This window comes from Telopea speciosissima, chromosome 8 (assembly GCF_018873765.1).
Source record: "Telopea speciosissima isolate NSW1024214 ecotype Mountain lineage chromosome 8, Tspe_v1, whole genome shotgun sequence".
Classification (NCBI taxonomy): domain Eukaryota; kingdom Viridiplantae; phylum Streptophyta; class Magnoliopsida; order Proteales; family Proteaceae; genus Telopea; species Telopea speciosissima.
Window position 1 is genome coordinate 57,260,358 of NC_057923.1, and position 13,407 is coordinate 57,273,764.

General features: G+C 38.5%; 2 protein-coding genes across 2 annotated transcripts; both read right to left on the bottom strand.

Moving 5' to 3' along the window:
• Positions 1-401: 401 nt before the first annotated feature.
• Positions 402-7,976, bottom strand: LOC122672467 (chalcone synthase 6-4-like). Its single transcript, XM_043869934.1, has 4 exons — positions 7,932-7,976; positions 7,566-7,781; positions 1,552-1,696; positions 402-1,357 (listed from the first exon to the last, which is right to left on the bottom strand). Exons 1-4 carry the CDS (start codon positions 7,974-7,976, stop codon positions 402-404), a joined length of 1,362 nt encoding a protein of 453 aa, XP_043725869.1.
• Positions 7,977-8,079: 103 nt separating this feature from the next.
• Positions 8,080-12,464, bottom strand: LOC122638300 (GABA transporter 1-like). Its single transcript, XM_043831196.1, has 6 exons — positions 12,317-12,464; positions 11,932-12,162; positions 10,609-10,706; positions 8,730-8,916; positions 8,485-8,615; positions 8,080-8,170 (listed from the first exon to the last, which is right to left on the bottom strand). Exons 1-6 carry the CDS (start codon positions 12,462-12,464, stop codon positions 8,150-8,152), a joined length of 816 nt encoding a protein of 271 aa, XP_043687131.1. The 3' UTR covers positions 8,080-8,149.
• Between the last annotated feature and the right edge of the window lie 943 nt (positions 12,465-13,407).

The window sequence follows — 13,407 nt, forward strand, 5'->3', positions numbered from 1 at the left end:
TAAGTTACAACCTTTGACCCTTCATACACAACCAGGTGGGTCCCTACAAATTAAAATACTAAGGACAAAACAAACACAAATTTATAGAACTAACCCCATAGAGGAGTCCACACTTGTAGATACAACAAAGACTAGCAGCAACATATAATTACATCTTCATATATAACATAACAGTCTAACCTCACTATGAGAAGAAACCACCCAGGATCCAGATCCTCTACGGTGCGTTGCCCATAGCGGCTTGTGCGGTGCAGACTGAGTTGCACGTGCAAAGACCGGTCTTACCCCTGCCCAAATGCCTTACCTGAGCGGGGGGAAGGCGGTCATTTCATGCGCGGCCCAATCTACGCTGCACAGGCCGCTATGGGCAGCTACAGTACTTAGAGATTGCTCAATAGACCTCAAACTATACAGACACTAGGCAACACAACAGTCTCCACAGTAAGTCCTGGTCCAAACCCTAACAACACACCCCAATCAAACCTTTCACCAGTTGAAACTTTACCTTCTTCCATTGACATCTTCCTCATCTCATCCAAAATGAACAATAGAATAGGACTTGACATATTACCATACTCACTCAAAACTTTCCTTGATGCCTTCAATTTGTCCTTTTTCAATCCCAATGTTACTTCAATCAAATCCAAAATAGCTGGTGCACCTGGGTGAGCCACCCAAAAAATAGAGTTCCAATCACTTATCCCAATCTTAGTGAATCCTTCCACCAAACATTTCTCAATATTCCCAGAAATAGTTTTAGCAACATCTCTAGATAATTTAATTGAAAGACCCGTTTGACGCAAGTGACCTGGGACCATCTCATCAGAGTCGGGTGGTATACGAGAACTCGCTGCGAAAAGCTGAAACAATGGCCGTTCGATTAGAATCTCAGGATCTGCACCAACTATTAAAGCACCATCAGCAAAGATTACTTGTCCTAACAGGGAATGGAAATCAGTTTCTGAAGGTCCTTTAAATCCACTCACAGAGTTCATCTCTGAACAAACAACAAGGATACATGAACCTTTATTGTTCTCTGCAAAATCTTTGGCAACACGAACACGAAGAACAGAGCCACCACCATAACAACCCAGATGATACATCATAACACGTTGAACAGTAGGGGAAAGATTAAGGAGTTTGATGAGGTGAAAATCATAACCAGATGCATCAACACCTGAAATAGTAGTGAATACAAGGTGGGTTATCTTTGATTTGGGCTGACCCCATTGTTGGATTGCTTTTGATGCAGCTTCCATGGCTAACTTGGGTACCTCAACTATCATTATATCTTGACGTTTGTCAAGTGTTGGAGCTATTGGGTTGTAGAGGTCAGGATTCTCATTGATGATTTCGTCTGTCAAGTAAGTATGGCGTTTCCTGATTGTTGACCTATCACTTGTTTGATGAAATTACAAAACCATTGAAAATGATATTATTAGAGCTCAAAGTAATAATCCCACATCGGATATGAATAAAACTCTGACGTGGAGACTTATAAGGACTTTGACACCCTCTCCTTAATGATTAGTTATTAAGAATAGTACTTACAAATATGCTTGAACTTGTCCTTCAACTCGATCATGTCCTCGCTTTTTGTGGATCTGAAGTAGTTATCAGGGAAGTCAGTCTGGTCTGTATAGTTTGATGGATTAGCTGTGCCAATGGCCAGTACTGTGGCTGGACCTTGAGCATGCTGTGAAGCAAAGAATTCTCCAACAGCTCCCATTGAGTAGTAGAAGAACAGAGATAGAAGGAAAGCTATAGTAAGTGATGATGATCGATGGAATAGAATAGATGATAGAACAGAGGTATTTATAGTAGAGGAAGGTTGAATAAGTCCACTGGTTGATGCAAATCTTGTGTTGCTGCAACGTTGACTTAATAGAAAGAGATGATGAAATAGATAGCAAAGCCAAATGGATCCAGTGGGTGATGCAATCATGTGTAGAATTCTTGACTTAAAAGACTTTTAAGTCTACTCCAAGCTGGTCGTGTCTTCTCTATATGTGTATAGAGTGGTGTGGTGGCTTCACCAACAAGGTTTGACTGTTGTCCATCGAGATTTTGTTCTTATTTGAAGCCATGAAGATGGGTGTTCCCATTCTGCAAAAATTACCTTTAAGCTACCATTTTTGTAAGTAATCCACATATAAACAAGACTCAATTTGGCTAATTAAGGGTGTAAATCGGTCCGAACTGGGTATTTGGTTCAGATGCAGGGAATGTTGGTGTGATCCAAATCGGATCGAATCCCTCCTCAGTTCTGAAAATGGGTACTTATAGCAAACCTGTTCGGTTCCGGTCTTATTCGGTTCTTATTCGGTCTCGATTCCATACTCGGTTTATATTCTATATATAGTATAATATATTATATTTTAGAGGGAGGTGTTCATACACAGGAGATTTTCCCATCAACTCCATCAAATAAGGGGTGTAGGGACTTTTATGTCATTTTAGATTGACATCTATGCCAATCTGATTGCATTTAATGCAGAGCATGCACATGCACGGTCATGTATGAAAACTATTTTGCCTATATTTTAATATTATATCATAATATAGTAATCTTATAAAATCTAATACTAATATTAGTAAGGACTAAGTTTTCCTCCATCCACGGATCCCATTCACCACAGGGCGGAAGAGGGCATGAAAGGGTATCGAGAGGGTATTTTGGAACATACAAAGACTCTTGGAAGGGTTTGTGAACCTTAAAATGATGGATGAACCGTCCTCTATGGATGAAGGAAAACTTAGCCCTATTAGTAAATATTTGTAGTATATACTATAAAAATTCAAACCACAATGGACTTGTTGAAAAGGAATTAGCCCTATCTTGTGGAGAAAGCTATTTATGGAACCAAAGATTTGAAGAGATGAGTAGATTGGAATCTGAACCACCTTTCCTATGTAGGGAAGTAAGCCCGGGGTAAGTTCACTTGTCTATTCCTGATTCGATGGGATATTTCTTGTATAATCCTTCGTGTCTTGGTAGGATATACAGAGATAAGATCGATCCCCTTTGGGATTCTTTCTCAATCATTATTATATTATATAATATATTGGTACATAAATTTGGTACCAAGTTTCAAATCTAAGTGTCTATTCTTATGCTGGAACTGGAAAAAAATAACCAAGTTTCGATTATTTGATCCGGACCCGGTTTCAATTTTCGATTCCAATTCCAATTTGACACTTGGCTTATATTTTTGGCTGGTTCGAAAAATTAGAGATTATTATGAGAGACCTCACTAGTGTCTTTTTTTTTTTTGTTTGGTGAAAACTGATCGACTAGTGTCTCTTGATACTAGTAAACGAAACTGTGATAATTCCACACAGACTAAACTAAGACAACTTTGATTGGTGAAGACGAAAAGGACATTAATCCCAAGACCTTAGAAAACAAAATTGAATAAAAGATAGTAGAGTAATTTTTAAGGTGCCATTTGTTCTAATTAGTAGTAATCCATATAAATACAAGTACCCAAGTGTAAAAATTTGATTGGTGAAGATTCATATGAGTCATCAATTTCTAAAGACACCTATAGAGGTCTCATTCAACACTCCTTTGTTTTGAATGCTGTTGGCTTAGCTTTCGTGTGTCCTTTGCTAAGGCTATATTCACCAAGATGTCTAGAGTTTGAGTCTTCTAGTCCTTACCTCCCTTATAGAGAGTAGGTATTAATTAAAGAAAATAATAATAATAATAATTTTTTAATTTTTTTTGGCAAGAAGTTGTATCATTATAAGAAACATAATTTTATTTAGGATCTCATTCATTGAGGGGTGGGAGAGGACGGGAATGGATATCGTGAGGGTATTTTAGAACATACTAAAAACCCTAAGATGGATTTGTAAACCTAGAAAATGGTGGGTGAACCGTCCTCTATGGGTGGAGGAAAATTTTGCCCTAATTTTATTTATCTCATGTAGTTGTTCATTCCTTGCGCAAATGATGAAAATTGTCATGTCATATCGTCTATCCATGTGGCACAATGAGGATGGGCTGCTTTGATCAATATTCTTTTGTCTTTTCATTTTACCATCTATTACGTTTAGAATAAATAATTTTAGTCTCCTTTGATGTAATTTCTTATTGACAATTTTACCTTTATATAGTCCACTCTAGAGAGGATTTTCTCCAGAGATGGTCTATATCCGTCTATATTGGTGACATTCAACCTTGTACCCGTTATACTATAGCATGCATCCCCCTGTATGTCTATGCACATGTATACTCTACTTTAGTCAATTATGCGTACTCCTAGATTTCTATTTTTTGTAAGCCCCATTTTGCCACTTGGTAAACCCCATATGTGATGACTGAAGCTTGACATGCATGCATAGAATCTAGGGTTTTATTAGTGTACCATGTGGCAAATCAGGTCAAGTATTAGTCAGGCTGGGCTTGGAGTGAATGGGTTCAATCGAACCGTTTGGGGTATATGGGCCGGGCCTAGGATGGCTAAAACATTCATCAAAAGTTTCTAAGGTTAAATTCCAACCGAGTTGGAGTTAGAATCGGTTGGGGCCTATCCCCATCCCCTATCCGGATTATTATCCACTCCAATTTCTGAAGTATGGCAGTGCGGCAATGCTAGGTGGAGATGTTGACACCTGGCAGCTGCCACATCCAACGGTCCGAGTTCCCCTATCCCTAGGGATGTAAATGAATAGCCGAAATTCGTTTTTGTATCCATGTCCGTATCCATTTAGTAGTATCCGAATCCATCTGAAAGCTAAACAGATACGGATACGGATATGCTATATAGCTATCTAAAAAGCTATATTTACATGTAAACAGGAAAAAACCCGATCCGTATCCGTTTAGCACTATCCGAATCTATTCGAAAACTAATTGGATGCGGATGCGGATATAGCACTATCCAAGCCGATTCCGATCCGTTTACATCCCTAACCCCCCCTCCCCCCTCCCCCTCCCCCTCCCCCTCTATTAAAGCTCTTAAATTCCACCAAAAAAAAAAAAAAAAAAACTGCGAATCTTATCTGTTTCTTAGACAGCGGTGACCAACCGACTGACTCAGGGATCCAGGGGTAATTTTGGTAATTAAAAAACACGTGGAGTTAGAGAAAGAAGGATGAGAAGCTGACAAGGACAAGAACACGTACAGGTGTCATTGAGTTAGATAGAGAGTATCAGACACGGTGGCACTATAGCGAACCCTCTAGCACCAGACGACTTCATTCCAAAAACCCTAAATTAAACCCCAACTCTCATCCTCTCAACTGTCCCTCTCTGTCTTCCATCAAGAGCCAAGAGACAGTTTCAGAACAGGTCATCAGGATAGATTGATAGACACTATCACTACAGAGAGAAGCCGGTGACGCTACGGGTAACGCACAAGAACCGAGGAAGGAGAGAAGAAGCTGTGGGTGTGGAGTGATTATGGGGGAGCGTCACCCTGAGGATGACGGGGTTCCTTGACCTGTGGTCCATGGTGCAGTACCCGATTCGGGTTACGATGAACCAGTAGAGGTGGAGGAGATGAAGTTGCAGGCTGCACTAGCGGCGATACATGAGTTAATTCCGAACTACGTGGATAAAAAGGAAGAAGACGACGTGGTGGGAATGGGAGTTGTGGTGGAAGAGGTAGTGCAACTTGTTAACAATGATGATATTGTAGCTCTAGAGATTTGTCTTTTTTGTCTTCCTTTCTAACCCGCGGGTGACAGGCCGGGCTCTCTTGCAATCGTGGCGAGAGTTGGAGGATCCAACCCAGCAAAAATAGGGGTGTGTGGTCATTTTAAGGAGTGGGGGGATGTGCCAGTGAAATGACTCAAACCCCTTATTTTTGCTGGGCTGGATCCTCCAACGTCCACCACAACTGGAGGAGAGCTGAAGTCGCGGGTGACCTTTATGTACCGGTAGGATGAGGAGGGAATAAATAAATGAAAGACAAAAGGTTTCGTGTATGGTGCATAATCGTGCCTATAACTGTTGGATGTGGATGAGAGGTTGTATACTGTAAACGATCATATCCATCTAGTTGAAGGTACATGCACCACGAAAACTCGATCCTAAATATAAATAAATTAGTTTTTTTTTTTTTTTTTTTTTTCTTTGTGCTAAATCAAGTTTTTCTTTAGAAAATCTTATTATAATGATGAAAAAAATTGTAATCTTACTTTTGAGTCTTTTCAAGATAAATCTTGTTATTTTACATGCATAAAAGTTATTTTAAAAATCTATTTTTATGTTTTAATTTTAAATTATTTTTGAAAATATATTTTTACACTGCACATTCTGAATCGAGAATGTGTTCCAAGAATGCATATCAAACACTGCCTTAGTGATAGACCCTTATGTCTACAATTAAGTTTAGCTCAGCACCAATGTGTTTGACGATAATCTTCTGTTCTCTAACTCTATCCCTCACAAGTGTGATCAACATTAGCTAGCACGCTTAATATGTGGTCTTATGTTACATAACAAATTATCCTTTCTCTAATTAGGTCTTATGGTATATAGTATCACATTCCAGCACTTCCACTGACTAAGTTAATAATTGTTTGGTACTTCACCATGTCATATAGGATTGAGTTTTCTTTCATCCATGGTGAAGAGTGAATCTCTTCAGCAACGATATTTGATTCTTTGATTCAAGTCATTCGGAGTGAGGAAAGCCTCTTTGGACCTTTGATCGATAATAATGGGTGAGAGTCAGGAATTAATGAGAGTCACTGTCTTAAAAGCCCAAATAACTTGGGATCAAATTACTATGGATGAAGAGATTCTCTCTCTTTACCTTGGGTGACGAAAAAATTTTGGCCTATTATATAGTAGGGATATTTTATTCTCCCCATCCCCCAAAGAAAATTTAGCACTAAGGTACTAATTCTCGTATAAACGTGTATTCTTGGCTCGAAAAAATGTGGGTTTTATCTAGAATCATTCTCATTGGAAAAAAATGTGCTATATTAAAAAGGCTAAAAAGTTAAATTATTACTTTTTCACTAACCTAGATTATAGCAAGATTTTTCTTTTACATTTTATTCCTATTTCTCGGAAATTAAATAGAAATACGTAATGTATTTAATGTACTTAGACATGTTCACCATTGGCACAATTAGGTTAGAAATAAGTCTGAGGGCACCCTCAGAATTCAGGGGTTGGCCTTTAAGCCTAATTATTCCTCCAAAATCTTGATTATGTTTCCTTATTTTGAGTTAGACCCATGAAAGTAAAAGGATGGGGCGATGGAGTAGAAAGAAATTAAATAACATCTAATTGAATGGCTTTAAAACATAACAAACAACATATATGGCTTTAAACAATGTTGATTGAATGGCAGAACAGTACTATTCGTGTAGCCTACCCCATTTAGTCGAAAAAAAAAAGACATAAATTGGTATAAGGAGGGATTGAGATCAATTGATCATACATTAGCAAACAATTTATAAGATTTGGCGTCGAGAACTATTTGTCTGACTGCTGCAATTGCACCTAAAACTCCTAAAATAGAAAATACGATAGCAATCGTAGTTTTGATCCAAAAAATTGGGCTTCGTTTTGATGGCCTAAACATTAAGTTGAAGAATACCGCAGGCAAGACGAAGTCAAGAGGCATGAACCCAAAAGCTCCAATCAAAGCATTCATATCTCCAAAGAAGGGAAGCATTGCTGCAAGTATGGTTCCTGTCACAACAACTAATGATCTAGAAATCAACCTTGGCACAACATTCTGAATAGACAACTCAGCGCCGTGTGGGTCTCCAAATACACTCTCAAGTACTTCATTTGTGGGTTGCAAGTATACCTGCAACCATAGAAATTTTGAAGGTCATCTCATAACTCTTGTTAGGGACTTGGGTAGAACTCATCCTTAAAAACTAGCCGTTAAAGAAGATGGTATACAAGAACTCGTCCCTTTAAAGACGAGCACATATATGAGTAATTCAATTCTTACCATAGCAACAGCTCCAAGTTGGAGAAGAGTAAAGATATTGGTCATCATAAGAAACCACTTGGGCACTAAGGGTTTGCCTGTTGTACTGTCGAAGAAGTTGTTGAAGATTATACTACTTGCTTGGTTTCCGAAAGCCCAATAGCCGGCGATGGAAACACTAAAGAAAGTAATCAAAACTACTGTGTGGCAAATTAGTAGTCCCTTGAACATCTTCCCTTTCACCGAGGTGCTAAGGTTGCCTGTGAAAGGAGAGAGAGAGTGAGACAGTAATTAAAGATCTTTGATATAACTCATCTTTAAAAGCTAGTCATTAATAAGAGGGTGTCCAAGTCCTTAATTATAAGCCTTCACATCGTGCTACTGTAAAACTCCAGCAAGCTCTCCCTCCATGTGAGAGCACCCGTAGGAACTAAGATCTTTCCCGAGGGATATGATTTTATCTATTTTGGAGGCACACTAGAGTTGCCACGCCCTAGCTCTGATACATTTTTTGAGACTTGGGTAGAACTCATCCTTAAAACCTAACTAGATCAGAAGATGATGAAGTGCAAACCTGAATCTCTGGAATGATCCCACTCCCATATGTGGTGGCGATGATGGCGATTGCACTGAAGAAATTGAAGACCTGACTTGTTTTATCGCCGAGAATGGAATAGTCTTTGGGAGGTCCCTTGGATGTACTTCCTGGATCAAATTAAAATTGATAATAATTAATGACTATTTCTCTACCAAAACCATAATAATCTTCTAAAATCTCAAATTAACTTGAAGGGGGGGGTGTTTTAAATTTATATATACCTACATAGATAGCACCTGCTGTGGTGCAAATACTGTAACCAAGACAAAGAACCAAGGAAACAAAATTGATGTGCCTTAGAGAGTGGAAAGATGGGATTTGAGCTAAGATCAGCATAAAACATCCAAATATGGTTATGAATTCGTAAAGCTTCATGGTCCCATCTGGTGTTGATAGCAAGTATATTGTCTGCAAAACCAAATTTTGATCAGTTCTTACTTGCACATCCATCATCAATCTTTGTTGTATGAGCAGAGTGTAGGGAAGTAAGTGAACGACTCACAGCCGTTTAGATGGAATCCACTCTGTGGGAATGTTCCATCTGAACGGTTTTGAGTCGTTCACGTATGTGAACTTTCACCCCCCTCGTATGAGCATGTGCCGGTATCTTGGAGGGAAATTCCACCTTTCATGGGGGCGGGGCGTACATTTTGCCCCTCACTATGTCTGGTGTGGCCTCGATCCCCACACACACACAACATTTTCCCATATAATTAATAAATTGTAGGATTCTATTAAAATAGAAAAATATATTATAAAAAAAGGTTGCACAATTCAACGAAATATGCTTAGGAATTCTCTAGACTAGGTTTTTTTTTTTTTTTTTCTTCTTTTTTAGGTAAAGTTTAATAGATTTACAGTCAAACTAGGCAACTCTAGTTATTTTCAACTTTGTTGTAACCAATTTGGCCATGGAAATTTCCCTATATATAATACTAATCATGTCCACAGATTAGTGCATCGAGGAGTAGAAAAAACACAAATGGAGGATAATTAAGACTAGAAAAGGAAATAACTTAGCTATCATGTGGGCATGTAAAGTTGCGCAATCCAAATCATTAACTAGTCAAAATCTTGATTTTTTTATTTTATTTTAATTATATGGTCCATCTTGTCTGATTTTTATAAATTTTTAAATAATTAGACTTAAAAAAAAAAAAAAAAATAGTTTCTTCCATTTGATTTTGGCACTATATTAATTTGGATTCAAAATTGACACATAAGAAATGTGCCTATCTCATAGTGAAATTTGGGCCCAATCGACAAACCATGCCGGTCGTGGTAGAAATTCAGGATCCAAATCCTCTATGGTGCATTGCACGTAGCAGCCTAAGCGGTACAGACTAAACCGCGCATGCAAAGACCGCCTTACCCTGCCCAAATGCCTTGACGGAGCGGGGGTAAGGCGGTCATTACACGCGTGGCCTAGTCTGCACCGCTACGGGCAGTTGCGTCGTAGATGATCTGAATTAAGAAATTCATGCCAAAATTGGCTCTAAAGATAACTACGTTTCCATTATTTTTTTTAAAAAAGTAAATTATTTTTCTACTTTTGAAGAATATTTTGTTATTCTATTTATATTGCCATTGTTCTCTGCCGGAGAGAGCATCTCCGCGCAGGTTGAAAGGCGCCCAAACACATGTAGGGATGTAAATGAATAGCCGAAATCCGTTTCCGTATTAGTGTCCGTATCCGTTTAGCACTATCCGAATCCGTCCGAAAGCTAAACGGATATGGATACGGATAGGCTATAGCTATCCAAAAAGCTATACTTACATGTAAACGGATAAAATATCCGATCCGTATCCGTGTCCGTGTCCTTATCCGTTAAGCACTATCCGAATCTGTCCGAAAACTAATCGAATGTAGATACAGCACTATCCGAGCCAAATCCGATCCGTTTAGATCCCTAAACACATGGGGCGGAGCGATCATTTTGGCCACCCCCATGTGTTTGGGCACATCCTGGTCCCAAAGCAGAGAATATTTCCCCTAAAAAAAAATAGGTACGTACATGAATTTCTAACCACCATACATGAAATTCTCTATAAATAGATTCAAGTGAATGGAGAAAGAGGAAGAGAGAGCAAGTAAATTACCTTCATGCACTGACCCCCAAGAAGAGAAGAACCAACAACGGCACCATAGCAGGGTGCAAATTGAAGAGGCCCCACAAAATATCTACCCCATCCTGGCCCTACCATCCCATTAAAAAAAAAAAACAATAAATAAGCAAATCCGTTGGAATTTTATTCAAGAAAATAAGGTACCCCATACTCTCAATTTAATGAAGAAAAAAAGGTTTCATTCTCTCTATCTCCTCTTCTAACATGAAATGATTTTTTTACCCTTATGTAAGAAATTATTTTTTTGTCATTTCTCATTATTGCATTTCCTTATATTGCTTGCTTAGAGAACTTTCAATTCTCCCTTTGACGTGTGCAATTTTTCATATTTGAAAGGTTGACACTTGAGATTCACACGTTAAGATTAACTCAGGTTCATAGATAGAATCAGACATTGAAATGGATTCCATCAATGCGCCTAAGAGACATACGAGATGGTTTTCGTACATGAATCTGATCTGCTCTCATATTTCCCATAAATCGAATAAAAATTAACAGAATAAAAAAATAGATGAAAACCAATCCAAGTTTTTAAATTAAGTGAGACTATCAATTTTCGTGTTTGGTTATACCCAAAAAGGCCAAATAGCCAATCACAATAGAGTCACCATGGTTGACCAGTACACCCATTGTTGTAAAATATCGGTGGAATTTGCATTAAGTGATGTGATCTCCCCATTAAGGGCAGGGGTGTTGTGTCCCGAACTCCCGATCCGTAGTAGCCAATGTTGATAGGCTAACATGCGTCGCACTAAGTGTTGGCTCAACCCTGATCACCTAACCGTACACGTTTTTTGTTTTTCATAAATATTTTTTTTTCCCTAATAAGTAACAAAAAGAGACATGTGTCATCATGAGATTGTACTTGTAATGTTCACAAATAAATAAATAATCTGAAAGCATCATTTTGCCCCTTAAAAATTTGATACATTGTTGATCATGTATCAATGTTAGTCATGACCCCTATCGATACACGATACAAATTTATTGACATAACTCATAATATATGCAGCCTTACTGTTGGATGGATACTTGACAGATTAAAAGCTTCAGAGCCGATTGAATGTGTTAAATCAAGTTGTTTAACTTATCTCATAGTAGATTGTTCTAATCTAACCGTTTATACACTAGAATGGACCCCACTAAACACATAAGACTTTACCCCTTATTTTTATAGAAAGAGATTTTTACAAATCCATCAACACTTGATCACAATGGAACAACCTTCTGATACCTAAAGCCATGAATGCGATATTAAGGGAAGGGAGGGGCGGGGGGAGGTGTTTAGAGAAATACCTAAAATGTCATTGGCCATGTCTTTGAAGCGTAGTTGTCGGCGACCCAAGTGGGCATGGTGTTCAAGAACCAAAGAGAGGAGGTTGTAAGAGTGAAAAGTGATGGCCGCACCCACGCAAAGAAACACCATTCCACCTATCCATCCCAACGATACGAAGGCATAAGGTAAGCTCAGCAGTGCCGGAGCTACTATCGAACTCGTCAAATGGTATCCACAGTGCATCCATGATCCTGCATATTCCCAGAAAGAAGGAAAGAAACTAAACATGCAGTTTGATTTTTCAATTAAGAATTTCACTGTTACATCATAAGCTTCAACCACCACCATGCATCCGGCCAAGAGAGAGAGACAGAGAATTAAATTAAGGTAAGGAAGACGAAGTACCTTTAGACTTGAGAACGAAGAGAGCTCCGGCATCAAGTTGGGGGTTCTTTAGTCCCTGCTGATCGGTTGCTTGTGATGAATAAAAACCCACTTCTTCTTCCTCTCCTCCTTGATGGGCTGTTATTGAATTCGGATGCAGGGTACCCATGTCTCTATCTTTATGATTCTCTCTCTCTGATTAGGTGCAGATGAGGTGTCAGAAGAGGAGAAAGATCGGTCAAAGGGAGAGGATTAAGAGAGATTGAGAGATACCGTCATCTTGCATAAGCTCAACCCTCCTCCTACTTACTTATAGTATCAATATTTTTTAAACAATTTTCCTTTACATTTTTAATTACTTTAGATTCGACGACTTTTTGTGTGTATGAGAGAGAGAGAGGCGCCCCCATATTAGAAATGGGAAAAAAGTTGCAGCGCGACCTGTATAATTTTATAAGCGCACCACTAAACTCAATGGTTGAATCTAAACCGTTGAGATATTAACCAATCCATCTCAGCCATTCGAATAATAAAAGGTAAACCGGGTAATATCAGTTGTAGTAACCGGTCAGTTTTTTAAAAAGAATACTATTTACTGGTTAAGAAACCAGAGGAAATTGATAAAACTTTGAAAAAAAAAAAAAACTTATTTTGGATCGAGCAACGAAGGCGGTGGGTGTGTCTTTGCACTGCGTCTCTGCTTTTGGTCGGCAAAGACCTATTATTCTGGCGATTGTTATCGAAACTTCAAAGGTTAGATCTGTATCCCTTATCGGTTACCATTCTTCATCTTTGGAAGTGTTGTTCTTGCTCTAACAGAAATTGTAAAAAAAAAAAAACTTATTTTGGATCGAGCAACGAAGGCACTGCATCTCTGCTTTTGGTCAGGAAATACCTGTTATAACGGCGATTGTCATCGAAACTTCAAAGGTTAGACCTGTATCCCTTACCGGTTATCATTCTTCATCTTTGGAAGTGTTCTTCTTGCTCTAGTAGAAACTGTAGAGTTCTAGTTTTAGGGTTTGTTTCTCTCATGAGGTTACTTTATGGTTTATAAATCTGTAAAAAAAAAAAAAAAACTTATTTTGGATTGAGCAACGAAGACGCTACGT